Source organism: Notamacropus eugenii, chromosome 1, assembly GCF_028372415.1.
Source record: "Notamacropus eugenii isolate mMacEug1 chromosome 1, mMacEug1.pri_v2, whole genome shotgun sequence".
Classification (NCBI taxonomy): domain Eukaryota; kingdom Metazoa; phylum Chordata; class Mammalia; order Diprotodontia; family Macropodidae; genus Notamacropus; species Notamacropus eugenii.
Window position 1 is genome coordinate 415928934 of NC_092872.1, and position 13080 is coordinate 415942013.

Here is a 13080-nt window from a genome sequence, read left to right on the forward strand (position 1 = left end):
TCATTTCTCATTCCTACTCTATGACTGACCCACTTCCTTTTCCTATTGGACATGTTCTCAATTTTATGCCACTTATCAGGTGCTCAAGATCTCTAGATAAAATGCCGAAGTATAGGCATACCTACTATGTATCTTTCCATCATCCCTTAAGTTACTTGTAATTTTAATCTATCTGAGATTGTTTATTACATGATGTTTTGCCACTTAGCATTACTGGGAGAATTATTAGTGTTAAAAAGATTGGTTTTTGCATCATTGAGCAGTTTGGGATCATTGAAAGCATGGCACAGTTTCTCAAACGCCCTGATTCAAATGGTGCAGCCTGATTTTCACCTCCTACTCAGTTCTGAGAAGAACTTAGTGCCTATCTACAAATGCCTGTCATAAATCAGTAGTAATGAATTGTCTATCCACTTGTTTTTCGTTATTTGTACAATAGGCATTATTTTTACACTTTGTTTTTCAGTGTGAATAGTTCAAATAATTTCTTGTTCATTATTCTGTATTTCACTTAAGAGGGAGTACTGTTCCAGAGTTCAGTGCAGTTAATATAATGCTATCTGTGCATTTGGAGATACTTACTCATGAAGAGTGAGACACAACTGAAAAGACTGAATACCAACATTTAGACCCTGTATAAGATATCTTCCATTATGCTAACAACCCCTTTAGGTTAACATTTGTCTCCTTGTTTTGTACTTCACTAGATAATATTCAAAGGATCACTGAAAAAAGTTAACTATGTTGTTGTATCTGTCAATCTCATGTAATTTTCACATTTCATGGTCACCTTGTTTGAGGAGAACTTTTAAGACTGAATTTTATTCTTGTATTGTTTTAACTCGATGAACAGTAGAGAGTAGAATCTGGTGACATCTCAGACAGGTGTGTGACATTCTGCTGAGTCTCAGTGTAATCTCCTAATGTTTTGTGGCTACATTCAATTTTACTTAGACATGACTATGATGAATGTGTTTAGCTATAGCAATTCGACCATAAAAATCTGCCTGTTCCCTCATATTTAAATCCAAGATTAACCTCAATACATGCGCAGACCAGTGGCATAAACAATTTTTTTTACATAAGAAAACATTTAAGTTGACAGATGGAAGTTTCATGGCCATAGAATCACTACTTTCTTTAATGTAAGGATGGTAAAGAAAGAGGTATCTCTCCTTTTCTTTTTTTTTTTTGTGAAAAAAGAATAATCAAATTTATTTCATTTCTAAAGTATACTGTGGATGTCTTTATAAAGTATTTTGATGAGTTTATAAACTACTATCAAACTCTGTAGAGTTTAATGAAAACAACAGCCACAAACAAACAAAATTCACAGATCAGTTATTCCTTAAAAGGGACCTTTAAAATGACTAGGAATTGATGTAAAACTGAGGTTGGCAATTTAAGAACTGGGTTTTCTTTGTTTTTTTTTTTTTTCATTTTTAACACAGTTCATATTACATAAGACAATTTCAACTTTTGGTCAGATGATACTTCTTTTAAAGCATTCACAATATAGACCACAAACAAATTTTTTTTAACATTAACCGAGACACAAATAATAATTATATATGCTAACTTCACTAGCCCTTGACCTAATTGTCTCCACAGTATTACTAAGAATTAAAAGACCCTGACTTATTGTTGTTGGTCTGAAGTCCTAAGCCTAATAGCTTAGTTTTAAACTTAACCTCAGATGTTCCCCTACTAACAATCTATAATTTAATAGATCTGGTATTAAGCTTACAAACCTTTTGATTATAAGAAATTGCCACTAAGAGTAGGGACATTGTAGAGAAACAATATCTCTCCAACTTCATGTCAGTTCCAGGCAGAAGTAGATTGTCAGCTTGCATTCAGTCAGGCTTAAAGTCTGCCAGGTGTCAGTGGACAAACTGAGTCAGGAGAATCTTACCTCAGCCCAGGCTGAACAGCCTGTCTCCCACCCTTCCCATGAGATCACCTTTTGCAGTTCATATCAACATCTCACAGGCTTACTGGCATCATGGATTGGAGACTCAGACCACCTTTCTTGCTATCCATACCTGGAGTTAGACTCAGAAGAACAGTCATTTAATAATCCCATAGCATCTTAAAATAGCAAGTTCCAATAACCAGGTTTCAGATATGACTATAATTTCACACTGGCTAAGGAACATCTTTTGAGGCAAGTCTTAAGTGGCTTACATGCCTTTCTATTCATGTTCTAGTTCCTGATTAAATAACAATCATAAAATCAAGTTTACCATTAAAACCTTACCTTTTCTATCAATGCCAAATTTTACCTGAAGTTACCTCCCTCTAGGAAATTTAGACTAAAATTCTTTTCCCCAAACTAGAGATGTCTCTGATATAGTCTCAGTAATTAATTCAGTCAATTATTTTAATACTAATTGCTTCTACATCACTTTGTAACATGTCCAATTTTTCTCCTCATCTCTCCCCTCCCCCACCCTGATTACCCCTTTCCTCAGTGTACCCTCCCTTCTATCACACCCCACCCTACCCTTATCCCCATCTTCTCTCTTTTTTCTTGTAGGGCAAGATAAATTTCTATACCCCATTGCCTGTGTTTCTTATTTCCCGGTTATGTGCAATAATAATTCTCAACATTCATTTCTAATACTTTGAATTCCAACTTCTCTTTCTCCCTCCCTCCCTACTCATCCCCACTGAGAAGGCAAGCAACTCAATACAGACTAAATATGTGTCATTTTGCAAAAGACTTCCATAATAATCATGCTGTGTAATACTAACTATATTGCCCTCTATCCCTCCTTATTTTTGTATTCTCTCATTTGACCTTGTCCCTTCCCCAAACTGTTTATTTCTAGTTACTCCCTTCTCCCATTTGCCCTCCCTTCTATAATTCCCCTTACCCTGCTTGTCACCTACTCCCCTACTTTCCTGTAGTGTAAGATAGATTTTCATATCAAATTTAGTGGGCATGTTATTCCCTCCTTAAGCCATATATGGAGAGAGTAGCTTCACTTTTCCTCTCTCTGCATCTCCCTTTTTTTCCACCATTGAACAAGATTTTTCTTATCTCTTGTATGAGTTATAGCCTGCCCCATTCCATTTCTCCCTTTCTCCTCCCAGTATTTTCCTCCCTCACCCCTTAATTTTTATTTTATTTTTTTTGTGGATATCATCTCTTCTGATTCAACACAGCCTATACTCTGTGTGTGTGTGTGTGTATGTATGTACAATCCCTCCACCTACCCAAATACTGAGAAAAGTCTCAAGAGTTATAAATATTTTCTTTCCATGTAGGATTATAAACAGTTCAGCTTTAGAAAGTCTTTTATGATTTCTCTTTCCTGTTTACCTTTTCATGCTTCTCTTGATTCTTGTGTTTGAAAGTCAGATTTTCTCTTCATTTCTGGTCTTTTCATCAAGAATGCTTGAAAGTCCTCTATATCATTGAATGACCACTTATTCCCTTGAAGTATTATACTCAGTTTTGCTGAGTAGGTGATTCTTGCTTTTAATCCCAGTTCCTTTGACTTCTGGAATATCCTATTCCAAGCCTTTTGATCCCTTAATGTAGAAGCTGCCAGATCTTGTATTATCCTGATTATATTTCCACAATACTTGAGTTGTTTCTTTCTAGCTGCTTGCAATATTTTCTCCTTGACCTGGGAACTCTGAAATTTGGCCATGATATTCCTAGGAGTTTCCCTTTTCAGGTCTCTTTCAGGAGGTTATTGATGGATTCTTTCAATATTTATTTTGCCTCTTTTTCTAATCAAGTTAGCCTCTTTTTAAAGGTGTTATTTTCCTCAGCATTTTTTGGGTTCTCCTTTAGCAAGCTACTAACTTGATTTTCAAGCTCTTCCATGGCCTGAGCCCAGTTTAAGTTCCCTTTGGAGGCCCTGGAGGCAGGGGCCTTGACTTCTTGTGACAGTATGCCTTGTTCTTCCTCATCCAAAAGTATGGGAGGGGACACCTGTTCACCAAGAAAGTAACCTTCTATGGTCTTATTTTTTTTCCCCTTTTTTGGGCATTTTCCCAGCTACTTACTTGACTTCTGAGTCCTTTGTCAAGAGGATGGTCCTATTGTCTCTCCTCTCCCCAGTACCAAGTTGAAGGCTGAGATTTGACTCAGCTGCTTGATTTCCTGGGGCTTTGGGTGGGAGCGGGGCTGGGGCCCTCACTCCGGGCTGAAGAGTAGATCAGCTATTCCCTACCACCAGAGGCTTTAAGCTGAGCTGCTTAGACAATAGACCCAGGTTGCTTCCCAGCCAGCCACAGTAGCTGCCTGCAGTCTGCTGCCCATAGTCTCTGCTGTAGCTTGGGGCTATTGCTGGAGGAACCGTGTTCCCTCTTGCCCAGCTGGGAAAGCCCTCCCACACTAACCTTTGGAGCTTTCTTTGTCACTAGTGGGTTGAGGGATCTGAGATTCTCCCTGCTGGGAGTTTGGAGGTCTGTTCATGTCCTGTTCCTCGCATTGCCGCATGGCCAGGGCTGGGCTCTACTCCGCTCAGGGTCTATCCCTTCCCCCCCAACTCCCCCCCCATGAGATAGACTTTTCCTGTCGGCCTTCCAGGTTATCTTTGGCTGGAAACGTCTTTTGCTCTGTTGTTCTGTGGCTTCTGCTGCTCTAGAATTTGTTGAGAGTCATTTTTTACAGGTATTTTGTGGGCTGTGAGGGAAGCACCAGAGTATATGTGTCTTTCTAATCTGCCATCTTGGCTCTGCCATATCTCTCCTTTTCAAAAAAAAAAATCTTAAAAATTTGTCCTTGAGTGTCTTTAAAATTATAAATTTTAGCCTATGTTTGGTCAGTTTCCGCCTATCTTCCTTAGTGTCATTGCCATTTCCTTTCGAGCTTGTACTCTGGGACAGAATCTCTTTGACTGTCATATCTTTCTGTTTGACAATGAGATTGTGTTTGCTGGCTGAGGTGGGTTAATTCCCATTCTGCTTCCTAAATTTGATGATTATTTTTTACCAGTTAAACTTTTTCTTAGAAATGGCAGTAGGTGAAAGAGAAGGGAATAATCATTTCTTTAGCACCTACTATATGCCAGGACTGTGCTAAGTATGTTTTATAAATATTATCTCATTTGATCCTCACAACAACCCTGTGAGCTAGGTGCTAGGTGATCCTCATTTTATAGTTGAAAAAACAGACAGATACAGGTTAAGTGACTTGCTAGGATCATATAGCTCTTACGTATCTGAGGTCTGATTTGAACTCAAGGATTCCTGACACCAGGCCTAACACTGTATTTACTGTACCACCAGTTACCACTAATAGATAGAATCAATATTTTTACTTCTCTCCATTTCTCATTTTTAAATGTCGAGTATATCTTGTTGGAATGGCTATCTTGGAGCATCCAGTGCTACTGTCTTATTATCCAATTTGTTATTTGCTGTGACTTATCTCTAATCCATCAATGATTTTATAGCTGATTCTGAACTAATTATGTCCACAACCACTCATTTCTACTCTTATAAAGATATTAATTTTTTATGTAATATGGTACACAAAATATAAAGATGTCTTTAAAAAGATATGAAATTCTACATAATACAGTACACACAATTTTCATTGTTTTCTGACTCTAAAAAATATTCATGACATACTGATATGAGACATCTGAGTAACCTAGGTCTTTGACATCCTTCATTTCTTGATCTCCAATCATATTTTTTAGCCTATTTTTTTGCCTCTTTCCTCAATACTCACTTTCACACTGAACTTAAGAGAATTAGAATATCTGTTGGCTGAGTTTGGAGGATTTTATTAAATTCTTTATAGAAATTCCTCTAAAATCTTTTACAACAAATGTTGACACGTAAATAGAAATTATCTTCTTATTATCTGTTTGCACATTTTCCTTGCATGCAAGACAACATGATTGAGCATCCCATAAATTGTATTTCTCATTTCCTCTGGGTACGTCATGAAATCAACTTGGTGCCTCTTCAAGTTCACCTAAGATGAACTTGGCCTCAGATCATCTTTAGGTAATAGGCATTTCTGCTTTTCCCTAAAGCAATTCATTAGTCTGCTGCTCTGTCTTTTTCAACTAAGACATCTCATCTTTCTTAGACTTGCCCACTTACCTTTCTGACTATATATTCTGAAACCAGAATGACTAACTCCTTTGTTTTCATTACTCTCTTTCTTGTGTTACACATATGTGTCATATCCCATCCAGTGGAAAACAGCCTCCACAAAGGCATGGACTATGTGAATTTTTAAAATTTTCCCCCAGAACATAGCACTATACCTTCTTTTAGTTGGGAGTTACTGTTTGTTGATTAATTTGAACAAAAATTTGAATAGAATTTTCACTTTTTTATTGAATTTAAACTTTGCTTAAGATAAATAATAATAGCTTGAGCAAATTCATTAAGCTGGGTCTTATTGTAGTTCTTTAATAAAGAATAATCATTTATAACATCCCATACATTCACAAGAAGTATGTTGTCGTAAGGTGAGATATTACCAGGGATCCTTGCTCCTTGTGATCTCTATCAAAAGTAACAGTAGAAATTCCAGTTAGACAAACATGGAGACTTCAGAGAAATAAAGGATCCCTGTGAAGTATGTCAAAATTAAAGGGCACTTATCTCTATTCTGTTAACAATTAGTAACTAACTTTTTTCAGGAAATGGACTTTGTAAGGTGGATTATTTGAGCATTTACTGGGAAGTATCTTTTTGTCTGGAAAGAAGAAAGGAAGGAAGGAAGGAACCAAGTACAGACAGCCGTTTTAAGTTTAGATGAAAAGGGGTGGAGAGATATTATGACAATAGTGGGGAATAGGGAATTAAATGAGGTTTTTAAAGAATGTGGTAGAATAGGAACATTTGTAGGCAGCAGAGAAGAAACAATTCATTAGGGGGAAATTAGATCATGGAGAGATGGTGAGTGACAGCAGTTTGTTGAAGATGAAAAGGCACAGGCAGAGCTCCCGAAGCATGAGATCATCTCATCATTGGAGACTTGAGTGAAGGAGGAAATGGTAGGGAATGATGTCAAGGGGATATATAATGATGAGAAGAGAAGAAGAGGAAGCTCCAGGTAAATGCCATCAAGTTGGGGACAGAGGTGCTCAACTGGAAAGGGGTGCCCTGGGAGGCTAAAAGAGAGGGAAAAAAGTTTGGAACAGCCACTATGATCAATGGGATAGAGAATCAACTCTCTATTAGGAGGAGTAGAAGAATTGTTTTGCTGCATTGAAGGCCTAGTTGAGAATGTGTAGTGAATCTAATTAACCCAGTTTTGTGGCTTCCTCCAGCTCAGTTAGCAGCATGTGAATAAAAGCAGAGGACAATAGTAGATGTAATCCCAGTATTGAGATTTAGTAAGGTCTGGTTGGGCAAGTAGGTGACACAGTGGATACAGCCTTAGACCTGGAATCAGGAAGACTCATCTTCCTGAGTTCAAATCTGGCCTCAGAAGCTTACTAACTATGCTACCCTGGGCAAGTCACTTAACTCCATTTGCCTCAGTTTCCTCATCTGCAAAATGACCAGGAGGAGGAAATGGCAAACTATTTCTATGTAGTATTTGCCAAAAAAACTGCAATGGGTTCACAAAGAGTTGGATACAATTAAACAACAATAAAGCATAATCAGTAGTAAGACAAGAAGGCAAGGAATTTGAGAGTAATTGATAGTGTAGAGTTACAATGGTTCACCAAAGAATCAAGATTAGGAAGTGAGGACCATATAGGTAGCGTAGGGGAGATAGCTTAGGAAAATACTAAGGGGTGGATGAGTTAGAGGTGATAATAAAGATAAAGATTAAGGGTTATAAGGCATGGAAACAGATGAAATGACAAGATTATGATCAGATAAAGGAATTTCAGAGTTAATGAACATGAATAAAGTGCTGGGCCTGAAGTCAGAAGACCTCAAATCCAACCTCAGACACTTACTAGCTGTGTACTCTATACAGGTCACTTAAGCTCTGTTTGCCTCAGTTTCTTCAATTGTAAAATGGAGAGTATCTACCTCACAGGGTTGTTGTGAGGCTCAAATGAGATAATATTCATAAAAAGTACTTGCCACAGTGCCTGACACATAGTAGGAATTATAAATATTTATTTGATTCCTCCTTTCTTTCCCCTTGAAAGTTGGATATTAATGTCTGATGGCAAGATCAAAAGTATGGCCATCTCTGTGTGTGGCTAAGATAGAGTGGAGAAATAGGTTACAAGAACTGAGCAGATTGACCAACTGAGAAACTGTATGTAGGAGCGAGGCTTCAGTGGATTCCTCAAGCTTTGCCTCTTTCATTCTTTGTTCCTAAATCAACATTTTTAACTGTCATCAACTACTCTCATGTTTGCATTGAAGTCACTCTATCATGGTATATGTTGATTTTATTTCAGAGGGTCTTAAGTTCTTAATAGAATTTCTCTACCTTTTCACCTTCTCCAAAAAACATTGGTACATAAGCTATGATTATTTTCATGGTGATCTTTTTGCAAATACTTATAAGCAATGTAATATTATGCAACCTTGAAAAGATGTTCCTTGTTGTCTTTAGATATTTAATAAAACCACCTCTTTTGTCTATGGTTGGCCACTGTGTCTATCAGAGCTCTCCAGTCTTTCCAAACTATCCAAATTGTTTTTTACAATGTTGTTATTATACAAATTGTGTACCTGATTCTGCTCATTTCTCCCTGCATCAGTCCATATAACTCTTTCCAGGTTTCTCTAAAAAAAAATCCCATATATCATTTCTTATAGCATAATACTATTCTATTAATATTCCTATACCATAATTTGTTCAGTAATTCCCTAACTGATAAGCTCTCCCCTTCTCCAGTTCTTTGCCATCAAAAGAGCTATAAAATATAAGTTATTATAAAATTTTGCATGTCTATGGATATTCTTCCTCTTTTGTTGATTTTGGGTTATAGACCACTAGTGGGAGTATTCCCTGGGTCAATAGGCTCCCACAGTTTAGCAAGTCTGGATGCATAGTTAAATTGCTTTCTATAATGGTTGTGCCAGTTCACAGTCCCATGACAGTGCATCAATGTGCCCATTTTTTTTGGCCATTCCCCCAACATTTGCAATTTTCCATTTTTTTGTCAAGTTTGCCAGTCTGGATGAGTTAAGGTGCTACCATAGACTAGCTTTAATTTTCATTTCACTAGTTGTCAGTGATTTGGAGCATTTCTTCACACGGCTATTGATAGTTTGAATTTCTTCCTTAGAAAACTGCCTTTTGATATCCTTTGACTATTTATCAATTAAGAAATGTGTCATGCTTATAAATTTAAATCAGTTCCTTATATATCTTGGAAATGTGACTCTTATTTGAGGAATCTGCTACAAATATTTTTCCCATTGATCTGTTTCCCTTTAAAATTTGCCAAATTGGTTTTGTTTCTGCAAAAACTTTTAATGTTATATAATCAAAATTATCAATTTGATCTTATTCTCTCTTTCGTTTGTTTGGTTATGAATTCTTGAATTCTAGCCATAGGTCTGAAAAGCAGTTTCTTCTTGCTTCTCTAGTTTGTCACATTTATACTTTTGAAAGAGAGAGAAGATCTTGTATACTATCAATGGATTTTCTGAAGTGCTCCTTATGTACCAGTCCTTTGATTGTCTGCATGTTCAAGGGAGTTACTATGTTAATTACGTGAATTTCCTGTTTAATGATTTAATTCACTTTATCTAAGCAATAATTTATAAACACTTATTAAATATTTCTAAAAGGAGAATTTGAGGAATGTTTTCTAATACACTTCAATCAAATGACCCAACTTTATTGTTAATTGAAAATAAGATTGTATATACTTAGAAGTGATTAAAAAATAATAACAGGAGATTAGAAGTAGAATGAAAATAATCACATTCTAACAAAGGGAAATTCACTTTATATAAATGAGGTAAGGTTGTCTAAATTAACAATGTGCTAGACTACTCTGAAATAATAGTACATGTTTTTAAATTATTGATGTCTTGAACAAAGGAAGTAATCGACATGGCTAATTGAAATATATTCATTTTTCTTTTGTATTCACTTACTAGAAAATCAAAGAGATCACATATATGCACTCAGAAGGCATCTTAGCAGGAGAGCTGAAACATGGACCATTGGCTCTAATAGATAAGCACATGCCAGTTATCATGGTCATCATGAAAGATCCTTGCTTCACTAAATGTCAGAATGCCCTGCAGCAGGTCACTGCTCGTCAGGTAATTGCAGATTCTACTATTGAACCAGGTTTATAGCTGTTTTTTTCTTCACATGGGAACATGGTCCTTGCTAATGCTTTCTCTGGTCATTTACTTTGAAATGAGCTGCAGTGAACCATCACTCTCCCAATCCTTTATATTGGAATAACAGCATACATTTGGGAAATGTATGACTAGGGGTAAGAATGTAATTTGTCAAGGTCATAGAATTGAATTAGCCTGCTGAAATGTGGCACTGTAATATGGTTTTGCAAATAAATAGTTATACAGTCTGCTGATAACTCATGAACAAAGTAATTGACTTCAAGTTTCATCAGTTTAGGACACACAGTACGAAACGTTCTTGGGTAAAGGAATTTCCCCCGGATATGTCCTGGTTTTGGAAATTTGGGTGAGAAAAGAGATTTTATTGAACAAAGAAAAGAGGCCAAACCACAAAATTTCCATAAACATAAAAGCAATAGAAAGGTTAGAGTTTAGCAAGTAAATATGACTCTTAGGGAAAGATTCATGGATTTTGAGGGAGAGAACTGGAATTAGCGTTAGGATCTGGTTCAAATTCCAGCTCTCCTGCTTGCTACCTGTGTGACTCTGAGAAGGTCTTTCCTCTGAGCCATAAAATCTTTTTCTAAATGAAGGGGTTGAAATAGCAGAAAGAAGAAGCATAAGGGAAGGTGGGAAGCCCAGTGAGGAGCTAAATATATTAGTGAAGGACATTTTGAAGACATGTCAGGAAAGATAGGAAGCTGAAACCCAAGAATTCCCTACCCATTGGAAGATGTCTTATCACCTTACCCATAAATAGAAACACAGCGAAAAGCTTAGTGACAGCCATGCCAAACTTAACTCAAAAGAAATTGAATGGAAAGAAGGAAGAGAGGGAGGAAAGGAAGAAAGGAAGGAGGGAAGGAGGATAGAAGGAAGAATATTTAAGTGCTTACTACGTTAATCTCTGGGAATATAATATATGAAAGCATTCCTTGCCCTCAAGAAGCTTACATTCTAATGGGAGAAGCAATACACAAAAGGTAACTATATTCTATATTTAGGGTGTCTGCTGGTTTTCATGGTAACACTTATATTTGTTTTAGGGTCGACCGATTATATTGTGTTCAAAGGATGATACTGAGAGCTCAAAGTATGCATATAAAACTATTGAACTGCCACATACAGTTGATTGTCTCCAAGGAGTCTTGAGTGTTATTCCTTTACAGCTCCTTTCATTCCACCTGGCTGTTCTCAGAGGATATGATGTAAGTCTAATCTATTCTTAGATTTCCCAATTAGGGCAATAAGGATGAGGGCACTTGTTAATGCCTTTCTCTTCAGATGGAGAGGAAATGAGCTTCTCATAAGAGTGATGCAGTGGTTCTATTAAAGTTACTGTATTCAACTTAAATGAAAAAGCTCTTCTCTGGTTTTTCAAAGACACTTTTGGCATAGAAATCTATATAGTAATGGATTTTTTTTACCTGTACTTTAGAACATGAGCCGTGTTGTGGAAATAGAGCATGAAGTTGACAGTCTTTTGCCTAAGCAATATTTGTGCTATTAGAATTTCATTTGCTTTTGAATTATAGATTATAGGAGAAGGTTATTAAGGTACCTTCCATCATATTCTATCATGCTAATATGTAGAGTAGATTGCTGTAATGTTGCATACTGAGATCCTGTGATTTCTCTTTCTAGGTGGACTTTCCTAGAAATCTGGCTAAATCTGTAACCGTGGAGTAAGAACATGAGATTTGGGGAATATTGTTTGCCATCCAAGCTCTACAAACTCAAGTAGTTTGTAGGTTACACATCTGCCAATAGAATGAGAAGATAAACTGGAAAGAAAATGCGTTCTAGAGTACAATGTTTAATTGCAGCTTTAAAAGCTCTCAATGTGCCTTGTACCCAAGTGCTTTTGCTTATGGCAAATACTGTTTCTAGATGTCCTGGAATTGCCAAAGGAGAAGGAAAATCATTGTTTACATATGGTATACAGGATGAACTTTTCTACTACTGTGCAATATATATATGTGTATACAGCTCTCTTCAGAGTAACTGTGAACATTTTTTTAGCCAATACTTTAGTTTTAAAAGACAAAATATTTATAACTACAATTGTATAGCTTCTAAGTTATTTTTTTAGTATGTTGCTTGTCTATAGCAGTGGTAATGCCCAGCCTGTAAATCCCGAATGTGCACCAGTCCTTTGTCTGTTTGGGACCCCAATCTACTACAGGTATAATTCACCACATAGATTTGAATGGAAAAGTGTCACTTTGCTTCCCTTCTTTCTTTCTTGACCTAGATCTCTAAACACTTCTTATACCATTGCAAAGCCCCTGTATCTTTGGTAATTCTTTGGCAATTTCCCTCTTACCTATGGCTGAATTTCCTTAAGCTCTCAAACTTCAGTCTTATCTAACAATAGCTCTCCTAAAGCCAAAGCCATGTTTTGGTTCATTAAAGCTGCTTGAAATTAATTCCTTCAGGAGGATAATTTCAAGTGGCTACTTTGATCTCTATTTATGAGTGTACAATTAAATTACTATGCAATCAAAATAAAGATATTGCAATTTTTTTTCTTGTGTAGTCTTTTACCTGGGTCCTTTCGTACCCTTAAAATAACGAGTGCATTTAGCATCTCTGGGAGTTGGACACGCCCCTTTCCCCAGTGACCTCTCTAATAAAGTGTTACTCTTGGATTGTGGGTCTCCTAATATAAAAATGAGAAATTCCTTCAGTTTTATAATTTACACAATACTTATTCCAGAGATGTAAGGCCTCACCTGAGTATAGGCACTACAGCATGGTGAAGCAGTCTGTGACTTCACACTCGTATCATACGTAAGCTGTTGACTATGTCTTGTCATGAGGGGAAAACAAATCCAGCCATTTGTCTAC

The 13080-nt window shown here is 36.7% G+C and overlaps 1 protein-coding gene across 1 annotated transcript in view; it reads left to right on the plus strand.

Annotated features, from left to right (window-relative positions):
- The window catches only part of GFPT2 (glutamine-fructose-6-phosphate transaminase 2), a 61954-nt gene extending 49197 nt beyond the window's left edge, over positions 1-12757 (plus strand). Inside the window, exons 17-19 of the mRNA XM_072631222.1 lie at positions 10018-10185; positions 11277-11438; positions 11875-12757. Of these exons, the coding sequence (XP_072487323.1) occupies positions 10018-10185; positions 11277-11438; positions 11875-11919 (375 nt within the window). The 3' untranslated portion in view covers positions 11920-12757. The remainder of the gene's footprint in view (positions 1-10017; positions 10186-11276; positions 11439-11874) is intronic.
- Positions 12758-13080: the final 323 nt, after the last annotated feature.